This window comes from Belonocnema kinseyi, chromosome 9 (assembly GCF_010883055.1).
Source record: "Belonocnema kinseyi isolate 2016_QV_RU_SX_M_011 chromosome 9, B_treatae_v1, whole genome shotgun sequence".
Classification (NCBI taxonomy): domain Eukaryota; kingdom Metazoa; phylum Arthropoda; class Insecta; order Hymenoptera; family Cynipidae; genus Belonocnema; species Belonocnema kinseyi.
Window position 1 is genome coordinate 86496050 of NC_046665.1, and position 23753 is coordinate 86519802.

General features: G+C 26.6%; 2 protein-coding genes across 4 annotated transcripts in view; one reads left to right on the forward strand and one right to left on the reverse strand.

Annotated features, from left to right (window-relative positions):
• The window catches only part of LOC117179535, a 220077-nt gene extending 219896 nt beyond the window's left edge, over positions 1 to 181 (reverse strand). For both annotated transcript variants that reach the window (XM_033371431.1, XM_033371430.1), the window contains exon 1: positions 71 to 181. The gene's annotated coding sequence lies outside the window, so the exon portion shown is untranslated. The remainder of the gene's footprint in view (positions 1 to 70) is intronic.
• The window catches only part of LOC117179531 (phospholipase ABHD3), a 25975-nt gene extending 2228 nt beyond the window's left edge, over positions 1 to 23747 (forward strand). The window contains exons 2-7 of one of the 2 annotated variants that reach the window (XM_033371424.1): positions 2675 to 2858; positions 5860 to 6070; positions 9312 to 9424; positions 19515 to 19749; positions 23029 to 23194; positions 23278 to 23747. In XM_033371424.1, the coding sequence (XP_033227315.1) occupies positions 2743 to 2858; positions 5860 to 6070; positions 9312 to 9424; positions 19515 to 19749; positions 23029 to 23194; positions 23278 to 23465 (1029 nt within the window). In that variant the 5' untranslated portion in view covers positions 2675 to 2742 and the 3' untranslated portion in view covers positions 23466 to 23747. The remainder of the gene's footprint in view (positions 1 to 2674; positions 2859 to 5859; positions 6071 to 9311; positions 9425 to 19514; positions 19750 to 23028; positions 23195 to 23277) is intronic. The other variant, XM_033371423.1, reaches the window with a different exon arrangement.
• Positions 23748 to 23753: the final 6 nt, after the last annotated feature.

Sequence of the window (23753 nt, forward strand, 5' to 3'; positions counted from 1 at the left end):
GAACTTCCGCCTATTTTAACGGGCTTGAAACGTGAAGGTTCGATAATTGAAAGGCTGGAGGGGCCCCTACCTTTACCGCGACCTTCAGGTTATTTTTTCCAAGTGCTGTTCATTGGCTATCCCGGCCTTGTATCGATGAGAGCGCTGTAAGCCACTTTTTCAACTGCGGATGTGCCGAAAAGTGCGGGTCTATTTGAAACCAATGAATACTATTAATAGTAACACGGACAAATATTTTTAAAAAAATTTTACGTTTAAAAGATTAATTAAACTGAATCGAAGAAATAACTTATTTCTTTAAATAATTTGTCGAATTTCCCAACTAAAAATCAATATGATAGAATCAAAAAACATTTTAAATAATTCGTGGAATAGTTAGCATTGTAGCATGACGTCACGTTCACGCTAGGATAGGTGAAAATGTCTGAAATGTTAGCGCATTGGTTTGCAACTGTATACGCCTTTTTAGAGAAAATATTCTAAACGCTAAAGTAAGTTATAAAGGTCTAAATAATAATATTCTTCAAGTGTAGAATGAATTTGCGCACTTCTGTTTAATCCTTTTATCGGTTGAAGACCTTTCAGTTTCACGCAATATAATCAACTATCCAAAATTGGAGTTTAGAGTACCCAATCTGATCCCAGTGGTGGGTAGTGACAAAGGTGTACGAACTGCGATATTTAAAATAGGCGGAAGTTAACTGTATGTTCATATTTCGGCGAAAACTGCAACCATAACCTACACTTGCACCAAAAAAATTGCATCTTCTTTAAAATCAAAGGATTTTTTTACTAAAAACACTGCTTTCAGGTACAAAACTCTAAAATAACCTGAATTTGTTATAAAGTTGTGAACCTTCTCTGAAAAGTTTGAAATATAATTATGTTTTAATTAAAAATACGAATTTCCGACGAAAAATACTAAGATAATAAAAAATTTTCAAGAGATTCCAAATCTTCAAATTATAATGATTTTTGTTTAAAAATAACAATTTTCTATATAAAGTATTTAGTTAATTTTACTTCAAAATTCTAATTATAGGTGAAACACGCTAACATAACCCAAGGTTGTTGAAAATTGAGCTGCCGGATCGAATACGGACATATGAACTTATTTCGCCGGGATTGAGAAGACCCCTAGACCTAGAGGCTTCCAAAAACATTTTTCAATTTTAATTTTTAAAGACTATATCTAGATGTAGGATTTCATTGCGCATGATTTCGAACACTTTCGCTGAAAATGTTATTGAAAAATCCGAAAAACTCTGATTGAGCGAGAGTTGAAGTGAAAAACGAATTAAAATGGACTTTAAAAAAAAGCCACTTTTTTAGCTTTAATTAGAAAACTAAACAAGCTACCTCTTTTTGCTTGGGGGAAAAAAATGTGCAATGAAATTCTACATCTAAATATAGACTTAAAAATTAAAATTCAAAAATTTTTCTGAAAGCCTTCAGGGGTCTTCCCACTCCCAGAAACATGTGTTTATATGTCCTTCAAACTGGCAGCTCAATTGTAAATTTTATGTAAACTCTAATGACTTTTGTTAAAAATAAACGATTTTCTGTAAAAAAAATATACGTGAATATAATATGTGACTATTAGAAAATTGCAAATCTTGTTCGAAAAAATGTTTAATCTTTGAAATCTAATAGTTTTATTAAAAGTATCCATTCTTGGGATAAATTGAGATTCGCGGTGTTGATATTTGTTTAAAAATACTAATTTCCGATGAAAGAAACTAACACAACCTAATAAGTTTAGAAATTTTATGTCTTCTTCAAAACTTTGTGATTTTATATTAAAAATTCTTTAAAAAAATACTAATTGATAGTGAAAAGCACTGGCATAAAGAATACGTAATAGTTTCAATAATTTATTAGACAATTTTTTTAGTTTGAATTTAAGTGTCGTAAAAAGCACAAATGTTTGCTAATCCGCATACGTTTTTTATAATATTTTTAAAATTAATTTTCAAAATTTCAAATTTAAGATATAAAACAACTTCAAGTAATAAAAAGACAATGAGATTTTCAATAACAATTATTGCGAGATTTCGGAAAGATATTGTTACGCCACTTTTTTAAACAGGAAAACGTAATAAAATGCTATTTATAAATTAAATTTCATAACATGTATCTCAATTAAGGATGATTTTTTTTTTTTTCACGATACTGTTGGATAAATCATGTCAAATGAACTTGTTTCTATTTTTTTGCGCAAATCGTGGACAATTTTTTTTTATCCTAGCTTTTCTAAGCTAATCATAACTTAATTATTAATGGCCGCGTTTTCATTATAATTCTTGAGAAATTAATCGAAGTTTAAAAAAAGGGAAAAATGGAAAAATGGAGAAACAATGTCAAACACAGGGATTATAGGGGATTTAGAGAAAAACAGGGACTAACTGTGATCCCTGTCAACCTTGAATTCGTTGGAATTATTTAGAATTCAATTACGTGTAGAGGGTCAAATATCCCGGAAGACAACACTAAAATCCAGCAAAATATGCCGGAAGAGAAAGTTAAATTCCGACAAAATATGCCAGAAGAGAAAATTCTCAAGAAAATCAAAATCCGGCACATTTTACCGGAAGACAGTACGCGCCTATTTTTAGATTTAAACTCTTTTTTCAAATCATAGTCTATTTTTCATTTCTGCTAATCACACACCTAGATGTTTTCTTTTAGACTCCCCTCTTCGTATGCTCATGTGGGCCATTCAGAGATTTTTTGGAGAAACACATGCTCATTCTGGAAAGCAAATTTTGGCCAACACTTTGGTGTTTTGAATCGAGGGCACAAACAGTATTGGCGAGTATTTTGAGATCAAAAATACTACCAACAGTTGAATACCGCAGGTAAAGATAATCTGATTAATTTAGTTTTTAATTTGTTTTAAAAATTTTTAGTTTTTAAATATTTTGTATGCATATCTCTCCCGTATTTATTTAAATATTGTAATCGAATATTCTGGATACAATTATCAGCAAGTTCATTACATGTGAGGTTGATCATTCTCTATGTATGGCATAATTATCATTATTCATAATCTGTTATGCAAATTCTCATTCTTCTTTGGTATTAAATTTTCAAAGAGCGCTATTAAATTAATTGACTTTGTATATATTATACATTGTATGTCATATTAACCTTTTGCGATATTTGCGTTGAACGTGCATTCTTCAAATAATTTCGATTACAATATTGCTTTTTCGTTTTAATTAGGGGAGACTGGTGCAGAATGGGAGACTACAATTATTTATTATTTTTCAACCAAAAAGTAATTTTTCAAGTAATTTTGTATGGAGTAATACTATTTATAATTTTGTGTATACACTTCCGGTCCCCTAGCAGCCGACCTGGTTTTGTAATTCCTAGAACTTCTGATCCAGGCATTTTATCAGAAGGCGGGCGAGAGACGGTTGCGAATACCGCCTTGAAAGGACCGCAGTACGCGAGTACTCAGTCGAGTATAGTGTGCAATATTATGCATTGTAATTGGAAACTGTTGCGTTTCGAGGGTACCTATTTAGTAACAAAGCCAGTGGGAGGCAACCCAAGAAACTGTTATTTTATGGGACGTGTATAAATCGTAATTAACACTAACAATTTTTGAAACTGACATAAGATTTACATTATTTCAAGACGAAGCAATACCAATTAGTTTTGCAACAAACAGGGTGTTCATGGACCTTGAAATCCCTAAAAACCTTGTAATTCTTCTTGGATATTTTTTTTTAATCTTATAAATTGCAAAACTCCTTCCATTTTTCACGAGCACTTTAAATTGGATTTTTTTGCTTTTAAACCCGTTATTTCATTGAAGTGCAAAAAGTAATTTAAATCTTTAAGTCAATTATTTAAAAAAAACATTTCTTTTAGAAGAAATCTTTCTACTGATGTTTTTTATTTATCCAGATATAATTGATCTTTTTTTCATCATTAAATAAATAAAGATGTTTCAAGGCACTTTTTGTCTGCATCAACTATTTTATAGATTTGAATTAATAAACTTTAATATTGTGAATAATTTTATAATTTTTAAATTTCTTCTCCGTTAATATAAAATGTTAAATTTTGCATTTTCTGTGATATTCAACTTACAAATGATAAAAATTATTGGTTGAAAATTTCGGTTTTAATTCAGTTTCAGAATTATAATGAGCCATGGCATACCACGGATTTTTCAATAAATTGGACACTCGGTTTTAAGTGTACGCCAGATTTCAATAAACGTTGTAAAATATTTCTATAGATTTGAAAATATTAAAACATATTTCCAACATTTCAAAACATTTAAAGGATTTCAAAAATTTGGAGAAGGGTGTACACAACGTTTCAAATATTTCAAAATATTGCGAAGATTTGAAATGATTTCAAGAGGTTTTAAAATATTTAGAAGATTTCACAAAGATTTCAAATAATTCAATGATATCAGCGAATACAAATATTTTACAAAGAAACAAAAATTTAAGAACGATTTAAAAATTTGAATTAATATTTCAAAAGATTTTAAGGATTTCAAAGATTTGAAAAGTGCTTGCACACCAAATTTTATATTTCACAAAGATTTCAAATATTTCATAAAGATTTCACAAATATTTCAAAGATTTTGAACGATTTCAAAATGTTCTAACCAATTTTAGAAGATTTCAAAACATTTCAAGAATTTCAAATATTTTATAAAAATTTTAAAATATTCAAAAAGATTTCTTAAAAGTCTCTCAGAAATTTCAAGATTTCACAAAGATTTTAAAACTTTCAAAAGATTTTAAAAAGGATACAGTGCATCCGATTTGAAGCATTCCAAAAATTTTTAACGATTTACATTTTTATAGAAGATTGCAAACAATTTTAATTATTTCAATTATTCCAAACGATTACAAAAGATTTCACAAATTTCAAACGAACAGAAAAGGTTAGAGAAAAATTTCACTATTTCAAAGAATTCATAAGGATTTCAAAAGATTCAAGAATTTCAAAAATTTTAACAAGGGTACAGGTCACCAGATTTCACAAATATTTAAAAGAATTCATAAGGATTTCAAAAGATTTCAAGAATTTTAAAGGTTTCACATAAATTTTAAGATTTCACAAAAATTTTTAATACTTCAAAGGATTTGAAAGAATTCAAAAAGATTTCAAGGTTTCAAAGACTTAACAAAGATTTAAAAATATTCCCAAAGATTTCACAATGTTCAGAAAAAAATTAAGAATGTATTCCTTTATGGTTTTAGGTTCTTTATAGAAATTATTGGCCAATGCAAAATTAAGTGGCTTATTTCTTCACATGTGCATATAAAAAACGGTTATTTCATTACTTGATGTAAAAAAGGGACCTGTAAAAGCTTGATTTCTTGACCTCCGAAATTAAAAAAAAAACCTTGAATTTTGTTTTTTAAAAATCCATGGACATCCTGTAAAGGTATATTTAGCTATTTTTGGTATTTATTTAGTATATAATTTATTACAGTGTTAGATACGTCTCCTGATATTTTAATTTCTTTTGATATACGTCTCTATTCATATGGGAGATAATTTATGTTTAACAGACGTTTTTGAACTCCAGGCACATTTGAAACAAAAATCATTTTGCTACACACAGATATAAGTATGAAAATATTAACATTTTTTAAAAATTTTTCGCTAACATATGCAAAATCAATATTCACAAAAAGATAAACACTTTTCTGTATAAAAAAGGGGACAAGTTAGTACGAATTTTGAAAGGTTTATAATCTCTGTATTTCAATACAACTTAAAGCCTCAAATATTTTTAATATTCTGCCTATTTCTAAAAAGAACATTTCTAAAACCCCAGCCTGACGAAATTTTTCACGAATTAAAACACATTTTCAGAGAAATCCTGACATTGTCGGATGGTGGTGAAGTGGCACTTGATTGGGCAGAACAAAACTGCTGTCACACATCACCCATCGTCATAATTTTACCTGGACTCACAGGTGCTAGCCAGGCCGAATACATTCGAATACTCGTTTGTGCGGCAAAAAACGTTGGAATAAAATGTTTAATTTTCAATAACAGAGGTCTTGGTGGAGTAACACTTAAGGTAAAATCAATCAGAAAATCCCTAATTTAATCCTTGTAATAAAGGTGCTAAAAAAAAAGCTTTTTGAAAAGTGAAAACGCTCTTCGATTTTTTCAAAATAGAAGTCAATCGAAAAATTAGCAAATTTAAAAAATAGGTCAATATTTACAAAATTAAAAAAAAATATTTTGAATTTGTTTAAATCATGTGGTGCGTACAGTCAGTATTTGCAATTTTACAACTTTTATGTAGAAACTTTGACTCTAGGGTAGAATCTAAGGAAATAAATCTAAAAATATCTTAATAATTAAGAAAAATATTGCGGAGAATTAACTTCAAAATGAGCCCAAGAACTTAGTTACTATTATTTCTTTAATCATCGAAATTTGACATTTTTTGTAATATCTTTCTATAAAATTAAACATTTTGCCTTTAACTTGGGCTTATCAGATGCATAATTTTGGAGAAAACAAAAAACCCGCGATAAATCCATTTTTTTCAAATTGAGGTAATGATTCTTTTTCCATATTTAGAATATGATTAATTCGATTATCAAACATCAGATTAAAGATTCAGTACATAAATAGGCCAAACTTGTTAAATATATAAACACATTTAAAAATTCACAAATACTTTTCAGTGTTTTTCTTAAAATATATACTTTTACAAAACTTGAAAAATTTATTTCACATGCCAAATGCTTTTAAAACAGGGGAAATAGAATGATTTTTCACTAAAATAGGTGAAATAATAAAGGAATACATTATTTTAAATAACAACTTTCAATCACAAGGGACACATTAAAAAAAAACAGTCGAATTTTCAATTTAACAAAGATGAATTTTTAATCCAAGATGAGAAATTTTTAACAAAATAGTTCATTTCCAACAAAATAATTAAATTTTCAACAAAATAGTTGCATTTTTAACCACATCGTTTAATTTTAGATCTACAAAGATAAGTTTTTGACAACAACAAATTCATTACCAACGTAAAGCAATCGCATTTTTTAAGGAAATAGTTAAATTTTGAAGCAAAAAATATATATATAATTTTTGAGAAAAAAGTTAAATTTTAGTCCAAAAGTTCGAATTTTCTGTCAGAGAAGGCAAACTGTCAGGAAAACAGTTTCATTTTTTGCCAATAATGACATTTTCAACAAACTAGTTGAATTTTTTAAAGAGTAGTTCAACTTTGAACCAAATAGTTGAATTTCAATTTAAAAAAAAGATTAATCCTTAACCAGAAAAGACATTTGTTCCAAAAAGTAGTTGAATCCTCAACCAAAACAGATTAATTTCCAAACAAACAGTTGATATTTTTATCTGAAAAAGATGCAATTTCTACAAAAAACAATGAATATTTAAAACGAAAAGATGAACTCTCAAAAAAAGATTTAAATGTTAGGCCAAAAGAGAGAAAAATTGCAACCAATTTGTTGAATTTTCAAACCAAAAGGCGAATTATCTAGCAAACAATTGAATTTTGAACATAAAAACATCATTTTTCAAACCAAAAGTTGATTTTTAACCAAATAGTTTAATTTCGAATCAAATAATTGAATTTTCTACCCAAATTGATGAATTTCCATGCCAAAGAACGAATTTTCCACAAAATAGTTGAATTAAAAAATAACAGTTGAATTTCTAACAGAGCCGTTAAATTTTTAACAAAAAAGTTGCATTTTTAACAAAGCAGTTGCATTTTTAACCAAAAAAAATGAACTTTTAAAAAATTGTTAAATCTTCAACAAAAAGTTAATTTATACCTAATTTTTTAATTATAAATATAAAACATGCATGCTTCTACTAAAAAGTTTTACTTTCAATACTAAAAGAGCAATGCTCAACCAAAAATTAAAAATTTTATAACGCAAGACGCATTTGATATAAAGGAGTTGAATCTTCAACCCGAAAATATAAATTTTCAACAAAGAACTTCATTTTTAACCAAATATATAAAATTTAAAATAAAAGCCATCAATTTGCAAATACAATGAAAGTTAAATTTGCAGTTGAAAAAATAAATTTTCAATTTAACAAAATGAATTTTCAACCAGCTTTTACATTTTCTGGAAGAAGATTAATTTTCTACCAAAAAAGATTAAACAACAAAATACACACATTCTCAATCAAGTTGTTGAACTTTTAAGCAAAAACTGTCAATGTTTAACCAATAATGCAATAGTTAAATTTAGAATAGAAAAAATTAATTTAAACAAAAAAAATGTTAAGCAGTTGAAGTCAACGAAAGGAGACAAATTTTTAACAAAATAGTTGTCGGTTACACCAAAAAGAAGAATTTTATAACAACATACATGAATTTTCAACTAAAGATTTGAATTTTGAACATCGAAAAGATAAATTAAAAAATGAAATATAAAATCAATGTAATACTAAAAGAAGTTAATTTTTTACCAATAAGAACGATTTTTCAAAAAAGTAGTTCAACTTTCGTCCAAGTAGTTGAATTTATAACCAAAAAAAAATGATTTACAGATTAAAATATAATAGTTGAATTTTAAATTTAGAACGGTAAATTATCGATCAAGAATAGAATTTTCAGTTAACACATTATTTTTCAACAATAAAAAATAAAATTTTCAAAAAAATAGTTAAATCTAAACCAAAATAGTAAAACTTTTAACCCAAAGAGATCAATAACTTACATATAAAAATAGTTGGATTTTCTCATTGGTTTCATTCTGTCTTTAAGTGCTTTGCTTGTAAAATAAAATCGCTCATTTTTATTTTCTTAAGTATATCAAAAAATTTTTATTGAAATTTATGTTTTCAATGCGTGATATCCGCTAAAACTATCTTCTGATTTTATATGTAAACAAGAAATTATAAATTTATATAATATGAACATGAATATACAGTGAAATATGCCTTAACTGACTCGAAAGTGAATATATCCATTTTCATTTTGTTAATAAATTTAAAACAGTATTAAACTAAAAATTTTTTTTTTGCATTTCATTTATTTAAAAACGTGACAGGTTATAATAGCCCATTTAAAATTTCATTTTAATCAGTTGATTTTAAACTACAGTATATCCTCAAATATTTAAGTAATTGTATTGATAAATTACAATCAATTATTCTTTATATTTATTATTATACTTTTTTTTTTAAATGTGAAGTTATAAGTAATTTCAAATAATGAAAAAATATTACTCATCAATTTCCGCCAATATTGTAAATTGTACTGAAATAATTAATAATTTTAATTAATTAATTAATTATATATCGATTTTTAGACACCAAGATTGTATTCTGCTTCAAACTGTGATGATTTTACTGAAGTTCTGGAACATGTGAGGAAAACCTACTCTCACGTACCAATTGGAGCCACTGGAATTTCTTTAGGAGGGTATGCATCTAATTTATATTAATGGCTTTTGGCATCCCGGAAGAAGGGATATGAAATCCCATTCCTATTCCCCTTAATAAGCTAAGGAATTATGTTTTGTTGCCCAATTTCCTTAGCATCTTTTAGAACTCACAGAAATTCGCTTTATTCTTATTCATATCATATAAGATTAGGGCGTTAGCCCCCTTTTCTTATATTAAAAGTTCTTATCTACACCAACGTATAAAAATAAAAAATTAAATTTAAGATTGGAAAAAAATATTTTACATATTTATATTATCTCTTGATTGAATACGTTCGAAAGTAACACTAAAAATATTTAAATTGAAGATAGTAAAATCAGTGGTGTATTCCGAGCGGTACTTTCATAAAAGACCGCAGGATCAGGAACCGGGAAATGACAGTGAATTTATTTTTTAACCGGAAATTTTACAAATTTTTAGAAAAAAATCTGTTCATCTTTGATTTTAACTGTTTTTTAATAATTATTTAAATTTTTATCTTTTTCAATTATGCTATGATTTAGTTTAGAATGCGTAATTCGAAAATAATAATTGATTGTATAAGGCGATTCAGTCTCACTTCACAATTTCAGAATTTCCAGATTTTAACGTTAAAAATTAAACTGTTTCAATTGAAAAGTCTTATTAGTTAAACAAATGTAATAGCCCGATGAAAACTTTATAAATTATTTTCAATTATAAAATAACTTCAGAATAATATATTCGTAATTGAAGACTTTCCGGGTGACCGCTAAACCGGGAATTTTATGGGACTGGGGAAAACCGGGAAAAGGCAGTGAATTAATTTTTTTACCGGGAATTTTACAACATTTTTATTCTAAAAATGTTCTCCAACTTTGATTTTAACCGTTTTTAAATAATTTCCTAAATTGTAATTTTTATAAATTATTAAATCATTTAGTTTAGAATGCTTAATTCGAAAATCTTTCACTTTACAAATTAAATTAAATCAAAGATTTCTTTATAAAAAACAGGGTGGCCGCCGGACCGGGAATCTTACGAATTTTCAGAAGAAAAATCTGCTTAAGTTCGATTCTAATAGTTTTTAAAATAATTAAATTGCAAGTTTTGAGGATTTAAACAATAAAAAATTAAAAGCATTTGAAGTTGCAAAATTTTGATAAAAAACAGCTTTATTTTATCAACTTTAAATATAAATGAATGAATTATTTTTAAAATGGATATGTACTCTAAGTATGGAAATCTGAACAATAAGTGATATGGACAAACAATTCTAGATCCGTTCAAAATCTGAGAATTTCCAGAGTGTAAGTGTTTCAATCCGAAAGTCTTGATAAGAATTGAAATTAATATATCATTTATTCCGATAATTTTATATTTAAATAAAAATTGTCATGCTTTATCAATAATATATTTTTAATTCAGAGTTTCAGGTATTCCTTTATATTACTTTTTTATATTAAATTTAATTAATAAATTTATTAATGTATTATTTCTATTAATTTTTTCAGCTATTAAAAAATGTAAACGTGCGTTTTACTATTTTCAACTTAAAAATAAATCCATAATAATATAGTCATAATTAAAGGTTTTTATTAAATTAAAAATATTGTCAGTCTAAATTATTTAATTTTTATTCCATTTAATTTGAAGTTTCTTAATGTAGTAATGTAGAAAAAGAATAAGTATTTAATATTTAGAAATATTTCACTGTTCATTTAAGACGAGTAAATTGAAACCAAATATTTGAAAGAAAACAATTTGAAACTGAATTTTTGTACATAGAAAGCTTTAAATGTTTAGATTTTCGAAAAACTTTTAATCTTTTAGCGTTACAATTATAATTGTTCTATTTAAAAAGTGTTTAATTTATCAGTGAAATTTTTAAATTTTGCCGCATTAATAACAAGTGAACACTTATTATTTGTAGAAAAAATTTGAGTAATTTTAAGAGATATGTAGAAGTTTTGAAAAGATTCAAAATTAATTAAAAACTTGAAATTATTTCAAGTAATTTAAACGAAGTGTGTTAACATTTTTTTGAGAACTTCTTAATATATTTTAAAATTAATCGAAATTTTCCTACAATTTTTGAAAATCCAGCAAATTAAATAAAATCCTTAAAATCTTCCATGTTCTTTTTTGATCATTTTTTAAATCTCTTAAAATCTTCTTAAACTTTCTGTTGCTATAATTTTTCAAAGTGAAAAATCATTTTCAGTTTTCCTAAGAATCTTAAGAAAATTGTTATTATTTTGTAGTCTTTCACAATTCTTAAAAAAATTATAAATTTTTTGTTTGAAATCTGCAAAAATCTAAATTTTATTTTAAATTCGGCTATGAGTATTTCAAATTATTTCAAGTTCTAAATTTAATTCGAATCTTTTTAAAAGTTCTAAATATCTCTTAATATACTCTAATATTTTTACAAATAATAAGTGTTCTATTGTTATTTATAAATTCAAATTTAATTTTTTTTATTTGCAGGATTTTCTAGAAGTCATAGAAAAAATTCAATTTATTTTGAAATATATTTAAAAGTTCTGACAAGAAATTCAAAAATGATTTTGAATTTGGAAAAATTTTTAACCACTTCTAGATTTTTCAAGATTTTGAAATAAAATTGTAAAGCTTTTGAAGGATGCCTAGACTATTTAAAATAAAAATAATTTAACTTCTAATTTAAAACCTGTTACGCTAAAAAAAATTATTTTTCCTTTTTTAATGTGTCTAGCTTAAAATTACTTAAATGAATATAATTTTGAAAAATTTTAAAGTTCATTGCTTGATTCTTTAATTTAGACTATTGAAAATCTTAACGTGGATTTATATTTTTGGTACTTAATCTGAATCTTTGAACTCTATAATTTATAAAAGTTCTAAATTTTGCAGTTTATTTGCATTTCACTTAAAATTGTTCAATTGAAAAGTGTTAGTACCTTCCAGTTTATAGTGAAAGTTATTAAGCATTTAAATACACAAGTTTTGAATTGAAAACTTTTAAACTTCAATTTTAAAAGATTGGAAGTCAATGTTTCCACTTTGAATGCTTTAATTTGTTGTTTATTATTTTATATGGAAAAATGTTTATAATACAGTTTGATTTTTTAAATTTAATTGGCCGTGAAAAATATTTGCGAACCGGGAAAAACCCGGGAAATGACCGGGAATTTTTTTCTTCGATTAAAACGGCCACACTAAACTTTATTAAATTTAATATATTGTTTCAGTCTAAAACCATTCAATTTGTAATTTTTTAAATAATAAAAAGAACAATTACTTAATATTTTGAAATATCTGACTGTTTATTTAAAATCGGTGTTATCAATTAAATATTCAAAACCAAACAAAAAATTCAACTTTATACTTTACAATTTTAATTTTTCTATTAAAAAAGAAATTAATTTTGAAGTCAAATTGTTGAATTTTTATGTATAAATAACAAGTGAACACCTATTATTCTTAGAAGAAATTTTATTAAGCTTAAGAGATATTTAGAAGTTTAAAAAATTTAATGATTTCAAACAATTTAAGCCGACAAAATCCGGCTATTCGTACCAAAATTTCGGTGAAAATAGTCCACAGCCTAATTTAAAACCAAATGTAGATTTTGGCAGATTTTTAACAGAAAATTTAGAAGCTTTTTAAGAATTTTGAAAGGCTTCAGAAGAATGAAAAGCATTTCTTAGAAAATTTGTTAATGAATTTTTATTTTAAAAGATTAACTTTAAGAGAATATTAAAAAATATATAGAAATATTTACAAAATTATCAAAAATAAATGTGAAAGATTTTAAGGAAACTTTTTTTATTTGGCAGGATTTAAAAAAATTAGCAGGAAAAAATTTAGGAAAACTTTGAATCATTTTAAAATATCTAAATGATTAAAGATTTTGAAATAAAATTTTGAAGCATTTTAAGGATTTCTAAACTACTTAATGTAAAAAGACTAACTTTGAATTTAGAAAGTTTTCAGCTTATTAAAAAAATGTAATCGTTGAATTTTAATGTTTCTAGCTTAAAATGATATAATTTCGAACATTTAAAAATTCAAGAGTTCCACTTTGTGAGCTTTAATTTGCAGCTCAGTTTTTATTACTTCAATTGAACAAATATTTGGCTTTAGAGTTTGATTTGTTTAATTTCATTGATCGTGAAAAATGTTTGCGAACCGGGAAATTACTGGGAATTTGTTTTTGGCTTAAAACGGCCACCCTGCTCTTTGTCAATATAAATTCACGTCTATCTTTTTCAATCCACTTTTCTTTATCTCATCCTTTACCTATCCATGACAATATTTTTCTATTTATTTGTCAGTTGAAATTCCCATCTATGTTTTTAATCTTCTCTTCTCTATCATCGTAAGCTAAATACATCTATCAAGATCTTTTTCTATCTCTTTTAAAACTTAAATTTACGTATATCTTTTTCAATCCTCTCTTACCTATATCATCCTATCCTTTTCCTATCCACTTAAATCTTTTTTTTATCTCTTTGTCAATCTAAATTCACGTCTATCTTTTTCAATATCCTCTTCTCTATCTCACCATATCATAGATTTATTAACGTTTATCTTTTTCTAACTGTCAATCTTAATTCAGTTCTATATTTTTCAATCTACTCTTTTCTATCTCATCATATCCTTATCTATCGGCGTCAATATTTTTATATTTCTCTCTGTCAAACAGAATTCCCCTCTATCTTTTTTAGTCTTCTTTTTTGCATCTTATCGTATTCTACATCCATCAACGTCTATCTTTTTCTATCACTTTGTCAATCTAACTTCATGTTTATCTTTGTCAATTCCATCTTTTATATGTTATTCTATCCTTTATCTATCCACGTTAATATTGTTCTATATCTCTTTCAATATAAATTCTGCTCTATCTGTTTGAATCTTCTCTTATCTATCCCACTTTATGCTACATTTTTCAACGTCCATCTTTTTCAATCCTTTTTTCTCGCTCGCAAACCGTTTTGCCAAGTTTGACACAGTTGTTGACTAAAAAGTATGGATGTCACGTTGTATTTCTACGGTACGTGGTTAATACCAAATTAATTTTTTTAATGAATTACCTTACTTTTAGATGGATTTTTAAATGTTCAGGGATAAAAAATGAAAAGAGTACTCAATCGCAGATGATAGAAAAGAGATAGATAAAGATTCAGATTTATATGAAAGAGGTAGAATGAAGTAAAGAAAAATAAGGGTCCTCGGTTACGAAAAGTAAAGAAATAAAAAAAATTTCGATCTTTGTCAATTCTTATATTTTCAATACGGAAAACTTTCTCGTTGACAAGTCGATGATCGTCAACAGGCCAAAATTACGAAATTAAAAAGAAAATATAATGAAATACTTTAAAAATCATCTTTTAGTATTAAAAAACATCACGCGAAACATAAAAAATAAGTTTCATCTTTATCATTATTTTTCTTAGTAAAAGGGACAAAAAAATAAGCCTTTACAACAATTTGCCATAATGATTTCTCAATAACCACTTCAACTATATAACATCGTATTTGTCAAAATTTTTTGATTTACATATTGGTATAACATTCATCGATAGGCTAAAACCTAAAATACTTGAAATTGCAAAACAAAACAAAAAAGGATTATATACCTTTAATTATGTTCCTTAAACTTAGCAAATTTTAAACTTTTTAAAACAAATTACATGAGCCAGAAATAAAAGAAAGGTGAATTTGGAATATCTTATTCTCAAATCTCTAATTGCAAAATCCATTTTTTTAAATTTAGAAATTTTTACCTTCCTACTGGCAAAAGTTCTACACTAAAAGTTTTACAACATTTTCTAATTGGGGCAATATATTATAAACTGTGAGATCTATTCAAATAATGTCATTTTTCAAAGGGCATCAGACTATCTTACACATTTGGCGAAACATTTTTGAAATTAAAAACGCGAATTGTCAAAGAATGGTCCAAATTCTTATTAAAGGTGTGATATTTTTTTATATGGGCCTAAAGAGGCGGTTCTCACTTATCACAATTGCACCTGTGCATTCTGATGTAGAAAAGTGTCCCCAAGTAGATAAAAATATTTTCGACCAGTTTTAATTTTTATATTTAAGTACATGGCTCAAATTGCGTAATTTCCGAAGCCTGTTTCGACTGTCTCCAACCTGATTTTGTAACCTTCGGGACATATCTAAGTAAATGATACTAACTCATTTGTTTGATAGCGTAGCTATGCTATGTTGAAATATAGATCCAATACTAACAGAAAATCATTGTACTAAATTTCCAACCTGTGAATTTCATACAATAGACAACCCTCGCATTATGTCTTCAAGTTTTTCATAAAATCGAAAACCATTCTAATTGACCGTAATAAGTACTTTAGAATACTACAAGCTGTACTTTATAACACATAAATTAAAAGGCCTGGATCTCAACTTCAAGATACTACTCATTTTTATTAATCAATAATGAATTATCACGTTATAAATAAAAAATTTTTTAAATGCGAGTATAAATTCAGAGTAGTCTCCGAAGCCTCACTTCTCACTAGCCTTGACAACTTATACATGTGCTACCATCGTAAAAAATGAGTCATTACATAACATTCAATCATATAAGGATTTTGCTGTATCTCCTTTCTAATCTCTGATAATTATAGATTTTATACTTTTTGTAGTCTCCGAAACCTTTTATCTCCGGATTGGAAAATGTTCTTTCTCGTCCTTTAATTGATAAATACTACATTGTTTATGTAAATCTTTATCGAATATAAGGTCTTTGCCGCCAAGCCTTGTGATTATCGCGTAATATTTTGCCAAAATCACTCATAAATCGTATACAATTTTGCACAGTTAATTATTTAAAAAAATGTCGAGATGTTCCCGTAATGCATTCACAAAGTTTTACGGACGTATTTAATCGTCTAATATTTGTCGCGCACTATTTTTGTAATATTGCTAGATTTCATGTACAAATGTGTATGCCAAATATACCTGGAGTCTTGCGTAGGTGAACTGAAAATAGAAACATAAAAAAATATCACACCACTGACATAACTTTGGATCATGTTTTGATAAATCATGTTTCCAATTTTTTAAATTCAAATAGTCATAACTTTGAAAACAAAATTCCGACAAATCGACGAGATACGTGTCGTCCTATTCCCTTTAAAAAACATATTTGAGTTGCAAATAATTCTGTGACTTGGGCAAATATTTTCTGCTTGATTTGAAATTAATTCGGTCAACAGAATCAATTTACAACTTGGGAAAATTCCACAAACATGATTCACTGTAGTCAGAAATACTATATATTTATGTACCCAAAGTCTATCGAAATTGTCGATAAGTTTGGTAGAATCTTGTAACTTTGTCTAATTTTTTACAAATTATATAGCAACTCTAATTATTAATTATAAATTATAAATTAAATTCCCGAGGGTCTTCCGGTTTTTCCCAACCACATATTTTGCGCCAGAACAATTGAAAAATGTCTTTTTGTAATTGATCTCTAACGTATGGAAATGAGAATTCCAACATAATATACATATACACCAAATTTATGTCATGAATAAAACATTTACACATGCGAAACTTATCCTCCATCAAAGATAAGTTATATGTATAAAAAAAACTACATTGTGAATCACAAGTATGACACCACCTGTTTGTCGAAGATTGCCTAAGTTCCTGTAATATTAATTTTATGATACAACGTGTTAAAAGTGGAAACAAAAATGTTGGAAAAATGTTAACATTTTTCCTGCCTAAAGAAATATTTTTCTAAATTATATAAAGTAAGTAATCAAGAAGTTTCAATCAAATTTATTACAAATATACATTCGTTTGCTTTTTATTATTATTTTCCTAAAGATGAGATGTCTTCAAATTTTTTCAACCTTTTTTTTTTATTAACTTTGTAAAACATTTATTATATTCAATTTTTTAAAATAAAAAATGGCCATTTTGTACTATTTTGGAAATATTTGCTTAAATTATTGACAAAATGCCTTCTTCCTGACTATATTTAAACAAAACTCTGACAATTTTAACTAATTTGAGAGACAAAATGGTTAGTCTCATATAATTAATATAAATTAAGCAATCATCCAATAACTTTGATGGTATCGTATACGATGTATGCAGCAACAAAATTTTTTGCTCTCGTATTTTCGACCAGGATTAATTTTTCATTATCCCTGACCACTAATATTGAAATACCAAAATTATAATCTTGTAACAATTATTTTTAATATGCAATTTTTTATAAATGTAAGGAAGCCATTTAAAATTTATAACTTTTAAATTCATTATTCTAAGGGTCTATTTAAACCGAAAAAGTGATTAAAAGTGACTAATTTCTAACCTCAAAAGTGTCTAATGTGCATTAATAGTGTGACTAATGTTCTTTTGTATTTAAATAAATTCTAAGACATTCATAAGCATTCTAAGTAAATGTAATCGAATTCAGGATAAATCCATAAGACTTCAAAAGAATAGAAGTTCAATTCAAATTAATTGGAAAAATGTTAAAAATGCTAAAAGATACGTTAATTTCAGTAAAACTGTGGAGTGAATTTAGAGGAACTTATGGGAAATGAGATTAATTTGATGATATTATTAAAAATTCAAGGTGAATTCAAACGAAATTCATGAAAATTGAAATCAATTAAATAATTTGAATATATGAATTGATCAGCAAGTCTAAAATAAGTTTACAAAAATTCAAAGGAATTCAAAACAATTGGATGAAATTTCTAAAAATTCAAGATGAGTTTACACGGCTTCAGGATGAATAAACAAAAAAATTCTAAACAAAAAATCGATTGAATTTAGTAGAATTGAGTAATTTTAGATGAATTAGAGTGAATTAAAAAAATTCAAGATATTTCAATATAACTTAATGTATTCGGGAAAATTAATAAAAATTCAGGGTGAATTCCAAATGAATTAAAAAAAATATATATATATATATATATATTTGAAAAACTCTTCAAATCTTTAAACCCTACTAAACTCTTCACTTCTTGTGAATAAATTCTTTGAAGTATTTTCAAGTCCCCTGAAACTTTTTAAAGCTCTTGAAAATTCCCTGAAATAATTTAAAATACCTTAAAATATTTCCAAGCCTTTGAAATGCCACTAAATTGCTAAGTCAATTCAAAACTTCTTGGAATCTGTGTTAATAACTTAAAATATTTCCAATTCTTTAAAATCTTTTGAAATCTTTTGATATTTTTTTAAGCTTTTGAAAATTTTTCGAAAAAAAACTTCAAATATTATTTGAAATCCCTTAAAATTTTCTAGAGCTCTTGAATGTCCTTCCAAATGATTTCAAATTATTTAAATCCATTGAAAATACCTTGAGACATTTCGGTTCCTGGAAAATCTTATAAAATCTTCGAAACCTTACGAAAGCCATCACTTCTTGTGAATAAATTCTTTATAACCCATTAAAATATTATGGCTTCCCATCAAATTCCTTCGAATCTTGAAAAATATATTAAAATACTTTGAGAGTTTTGAAAAACCCTTAAAATAATTGAAATACTCGGAAATTTGATAAAATCCCTTGAAATCTTAAAAATATTTTAGAACCCTCAAATTATTGAAATCTATTTCAAATTTCTTCAAATCTTTTAAAATGCCCTAAAATATTTCAAAACCTTTAAAATATTTTTAAATCCTTTCGAACTTTTTAAAGCTCTTGAAAATTCCTTGAAAAATTTAAAAATACCCTGAAATCTTTCAAATGTTTTGAAATCTTATCAAATTTTTTACATATCTTAGAAATTTCTTTCAATATTTTCAAGTATTCTAAAAGTCCCATAGGTTAATTTATTACAAAATAAATTTATTATTTAATTTTATAAACATTTTTAAAAAAGTTACTAAAGTGACCTTTTCATTTTAAAAAGTGACTATAGTCACTTTATAGTCACAAAAGAAGATAAAGTAGAAAAAGTAGATTTGGCGACAGAAGAAAAAAAAATCCCCAATCTTAAATATAATTGTCGATTTTTCCCGATTTCCCGATCCGCTATACGCCCTGAATATGTATATTTTAATATATGCGCCTTTCGAAAGAGATTCGGTCTATAATATTAAAAAATTCTTATCCACAGGCTAATTTTAGGAAACTATTTAGCACAGAAAGGACCAGAAGCGGTTGGAAAGTTGGTGGCAGGCCTGGCAATTTCCGCCCCATGGAATGTTTTTGAAGCAACAAAAAGTATCGAGAAGCCTTACTTAAATCTAATGTTAAACAGACATTTGTGCGATAATCTACGTCGAAATGTGACTCGGTGTGAAACAGGGTTTTTCGACATGCACTTTGAAAATTTAGACAACGTCATGAAGGTAAATTAATACAAAATCATTAGATTTTTAAGACTTCAGGGATCGAATTGGTTTATTAGTTGAATTTTAGATAAAAAAGGGGATTCAAAGGGGATTTTATTTATTATTAAAAGCCCTCTAACATTAGCGCCGTTTCATCAGCAAGTTTTACAGTCATTTTTCTGTTTTAAAAATTTGGTGTAGCTTATTGTTTAAAAAAATCGGGTGAATAGTTCCAAACTTTGTGCTCATAAAAATATATAAGAAAGAAGCTTATTTCAAGACGCTCTTGTTTCAAGTCCCCATGCTGGGCTATTTCAAATTTCCCAGTTCCGTTACCTCCCACTACGGTCCCTGTACGGTCTCGCCCTATAGTCACTGGCTGACCATTGTGGGAGTTTACCACTCACAAGAGTGCGCGATTTGTTCAATCAAAAAAAAGTTCTATTGAAATTACTAGACGCGTCTGGTTAAAAAATTTCTAGTTATTTTAATCCGAAATTATGGTTAATATGACTAGAAAATTCTAGTTAATTAACTCTGGTTGATTTTTTCTGGTTAAAACTGTTCTGGCTAATATTTCTGGTAACAGAAGTGTCGCTATCTTTTGTCGAATTCCAGAACAATCGCGATAGAATATTTCCAAACCAGGCATAGATTTTTTGGGTGTCTTTGAAAAGTATTCTCTAAAATATTAAAATTGTGAAAATAAATAAAGTGAATGTTCGGGAATGTGGGTTTTGATCGAGTGATCTAAATGTATATCATGTAAAATAACGAACGAAATAGTCTTAACGAATAGTTTCAGAAACAGAACGCATCAACAATACGCTACTTTTGATTCGAGTGTTGTATCTATTTCCATTTATTACTATGTATATATTCACCTATATATTATAGGGAGACGACATTATAGCAAAGCGGAACATTTTTGCTGCACTTTGTTGCCGAAAACTTTTATTGGATTATTTTCTTTGGGAAAATGTAAAATGTAATATTCTTAAGCTGTCAGAAAATTCTCTAGTAAATATTTCTGGTTAACCTTACCAGAACTTCTCGTTACATTTACCCGAATTTCTGGTAACATTAACCAGAAAATTGTCAACCAGAAACTTCTGATACTTTCAACCAGAATTTATAGTAAGGGCATATTTAACACTCTATTCTAGTTGAATCAAGCAGAATTCTGATTGATGCAACCAGAATTTTTTTTTGAGTGTTCGGGTTCGAGTTCTGCGAAAATTTAAATTTGATAAATGAAAAATAGCTTTTTTATAAAAATTATTATAATAATAAAAGTTTATTGTCAATTTGCAAAATAAAGTAAAAGAGTAAAACATTCAGTTTAAACAGGAAAAAGTTAATATTTTAATTACTCGACACTTATTTTGCGCAGTTCTAAATTTTACAAACATAAAATTATTGTCTTTTGAAAAAAATCAAAGTACGTGTTTTGATAACATTCTATATTTTCTTAGCAAATATTAGAATTTTCAACTAATAAAGATAAATTTTGTACCAAAAATGACATAGTTCAATTTTCAACTATAATATTGAGTTTTCAAGCAAGAATATTAAGTTTCTGCTAGAAAGACAAATTTGCAAAAAAATTAATAAATTTGCAACTAAATATTTGAATAAAAAAGGTATATTTTCTACTAAAAAAGACAAATTTTCAACCAAAAATAAAACAGAAAAATTTTCAGATAAAAAAATTGAATTTCCCACAATATATATAATTTGCAACAAAAGAAGTCAATTTTCGATCAAAAAAGAGAACCTTCCCAATCGAAAATGATAACTAAATTATCTGGTAAAATAATTTTTAACCAAAAAAGGCGAATATTTCAAAAAAATATTTGCATTTTCGGCTATAGAGATGAATTTTCAAGGAAAAATTGAATAGTTGATATTTCAACCAAATAATATTTTAACATTAAATATAAAAACAGGCGAATTTCATCAAAAAATACAAATTTTAAATGAAAACATTCGATTTTTCAGTTCAAAAATTAATTTATATCTGATTTGGTAAAAATTCGTCTTTTTTACTCCACATTTAACAATTTAGCTACAAATTAAAATATTTAGTTGAAAATTAATTTTTTTGATGCAAGTTCAGGTTTTTGGATTAAAATTTAGAGAATTTTTAGAAAGTTTATCTTTGCATTTGTAAAAAATTTAACTATTTTGTTGAAAATTGTATTTTTATTATATTAAATTATTTTGTGTTTAAAAATAATATTTTTTGATTAGAATATTAACTATTAAATTTTTCATTAAGAAATCATTTTTTACGTTTTTTTACATTTAATTTATTAAAAATTCAACAATTTTGTTTAAATAAAAAATTTTTTTCGTTAAAAATTCGACCGTTTCTTAGAAAGTTTATCTTTTTGGCTTGAAAATACAACTACTTGTTTAAAAATTCCTATTTTCATGTAAAAATTTAACTAGTTTTCAGATAATTTATTTCTTTTAGCTTCAGAAAATTCAGCAATTTGTTAAGATATTTTTTTGCTTGACTGAAAAATCTTTTTTGGTTAAAGATTTATATGTCTTTACATTTGTTTCCAAATATAACTATTCTGTTGAAAATTCGTTTTTTTTACTCATAATTCATATTTTTGAGTGAATGATATAACCTGTTTTGTAGAAAATTCGTCTTTTTGGCTTGAAAATTTAAGTTGAGTTGAAAATTTAAATATTTGATTAAAACTTTATTTTTAAATTTATATTTTCGGGTTGAAAATTCTATTGTTTTGTAGAAAATTTTTATTTTTATGTTGAAATCAGCTGCTTGTGATTAAAAATTAAAATATTTTTTGATTGAAATATTAGCACCTACATGAATTTTATTTAAAGTAATTTATTCTCCTATTTTCGTGAAAAATCTCCTTATTTCCCAATTTTTTAGAGAATTCATCCTTTGAAGCCTGTGTTGCCTCTAGAAAAATGTTTTTTATTTGCAGCTACAAAATTGATATATTTTTCGGGTTTTTTTCTTGATCATATCGCAAGCAATCAAAAAGAATCTCTTCCAAAGCGTCTTGTTTTCTATTGTCTTAAATTTCTATTTATTATTCTTAAAAAATTAATCGGCGCCTTGTGAACAAAGGAGGAAAAGAAGACAGTTGGGTCAAAATTCTAGATTTTAGGCGTTTGCAGGAATTTTATAAAAATAAAGGGGAAAGAAAGGATTAGGAAAAGAAGGACGGATTGTGATCCCTGAGATTTGGCACGACTCCTTTATACTAATAAATATTTAACAATCTAACAATAAAAATTTTGATTTCTTAGAGTCAAACCGTTCGAGAATTCGATGCCAGTTTTACATCAAAACTCTTTGGCTTCAAAAACGTCGAGGACTATTACGCAAAAGCTACCCTACATGATAAATTGCACAATATCGAGGTCCCTTTGCTCTGTTTGAGTGCAGCTGATGATCCTTTTCAACCTCTAGCAGGTAATTACGATTTGAATTACGTTTTATAAAAATTAATTATAAATTTTCATTGATTCATTGAAGGAAACTGTATTCTCGTTTAGCAATTCCCTTGAAGGAAGTTAGCGAATCGAAACATGTCGCGATGATCGTGACTTCAAGAGGTGGTCATATCGGATTTTTGGAAGGAGTTTGGCCAGTTACGGAAAAACAGTACATGGGCAGAGTTTTCTCCCAATTTTTTACAGCTGTTTTCACAGCTGGTTTAGACCATCCGGCCTTCTTTAGATAGCTCTATTAAACATAAAGTTATTTAATTCATATTTTAAGAAACGAGCATTTAGGTAAAAGTGAAATTGTCGCTGGATTCGACGATTAGGAAGATACATGAATTTTTCGAACTATTTGAAATAGGCTGTTATTAAGTATTTATAAAGTTGCTACCAGAAAAACTCCTGCTTAAAAATATCCACATGGAATCATTTTACTTATGTTAGTATTTTCCAATGACGGAGAAATTGTTATTCCTACAGATTCGGAAAACTGAGTTAGCCAGTCAACCATTCATCGTTAAAGATTG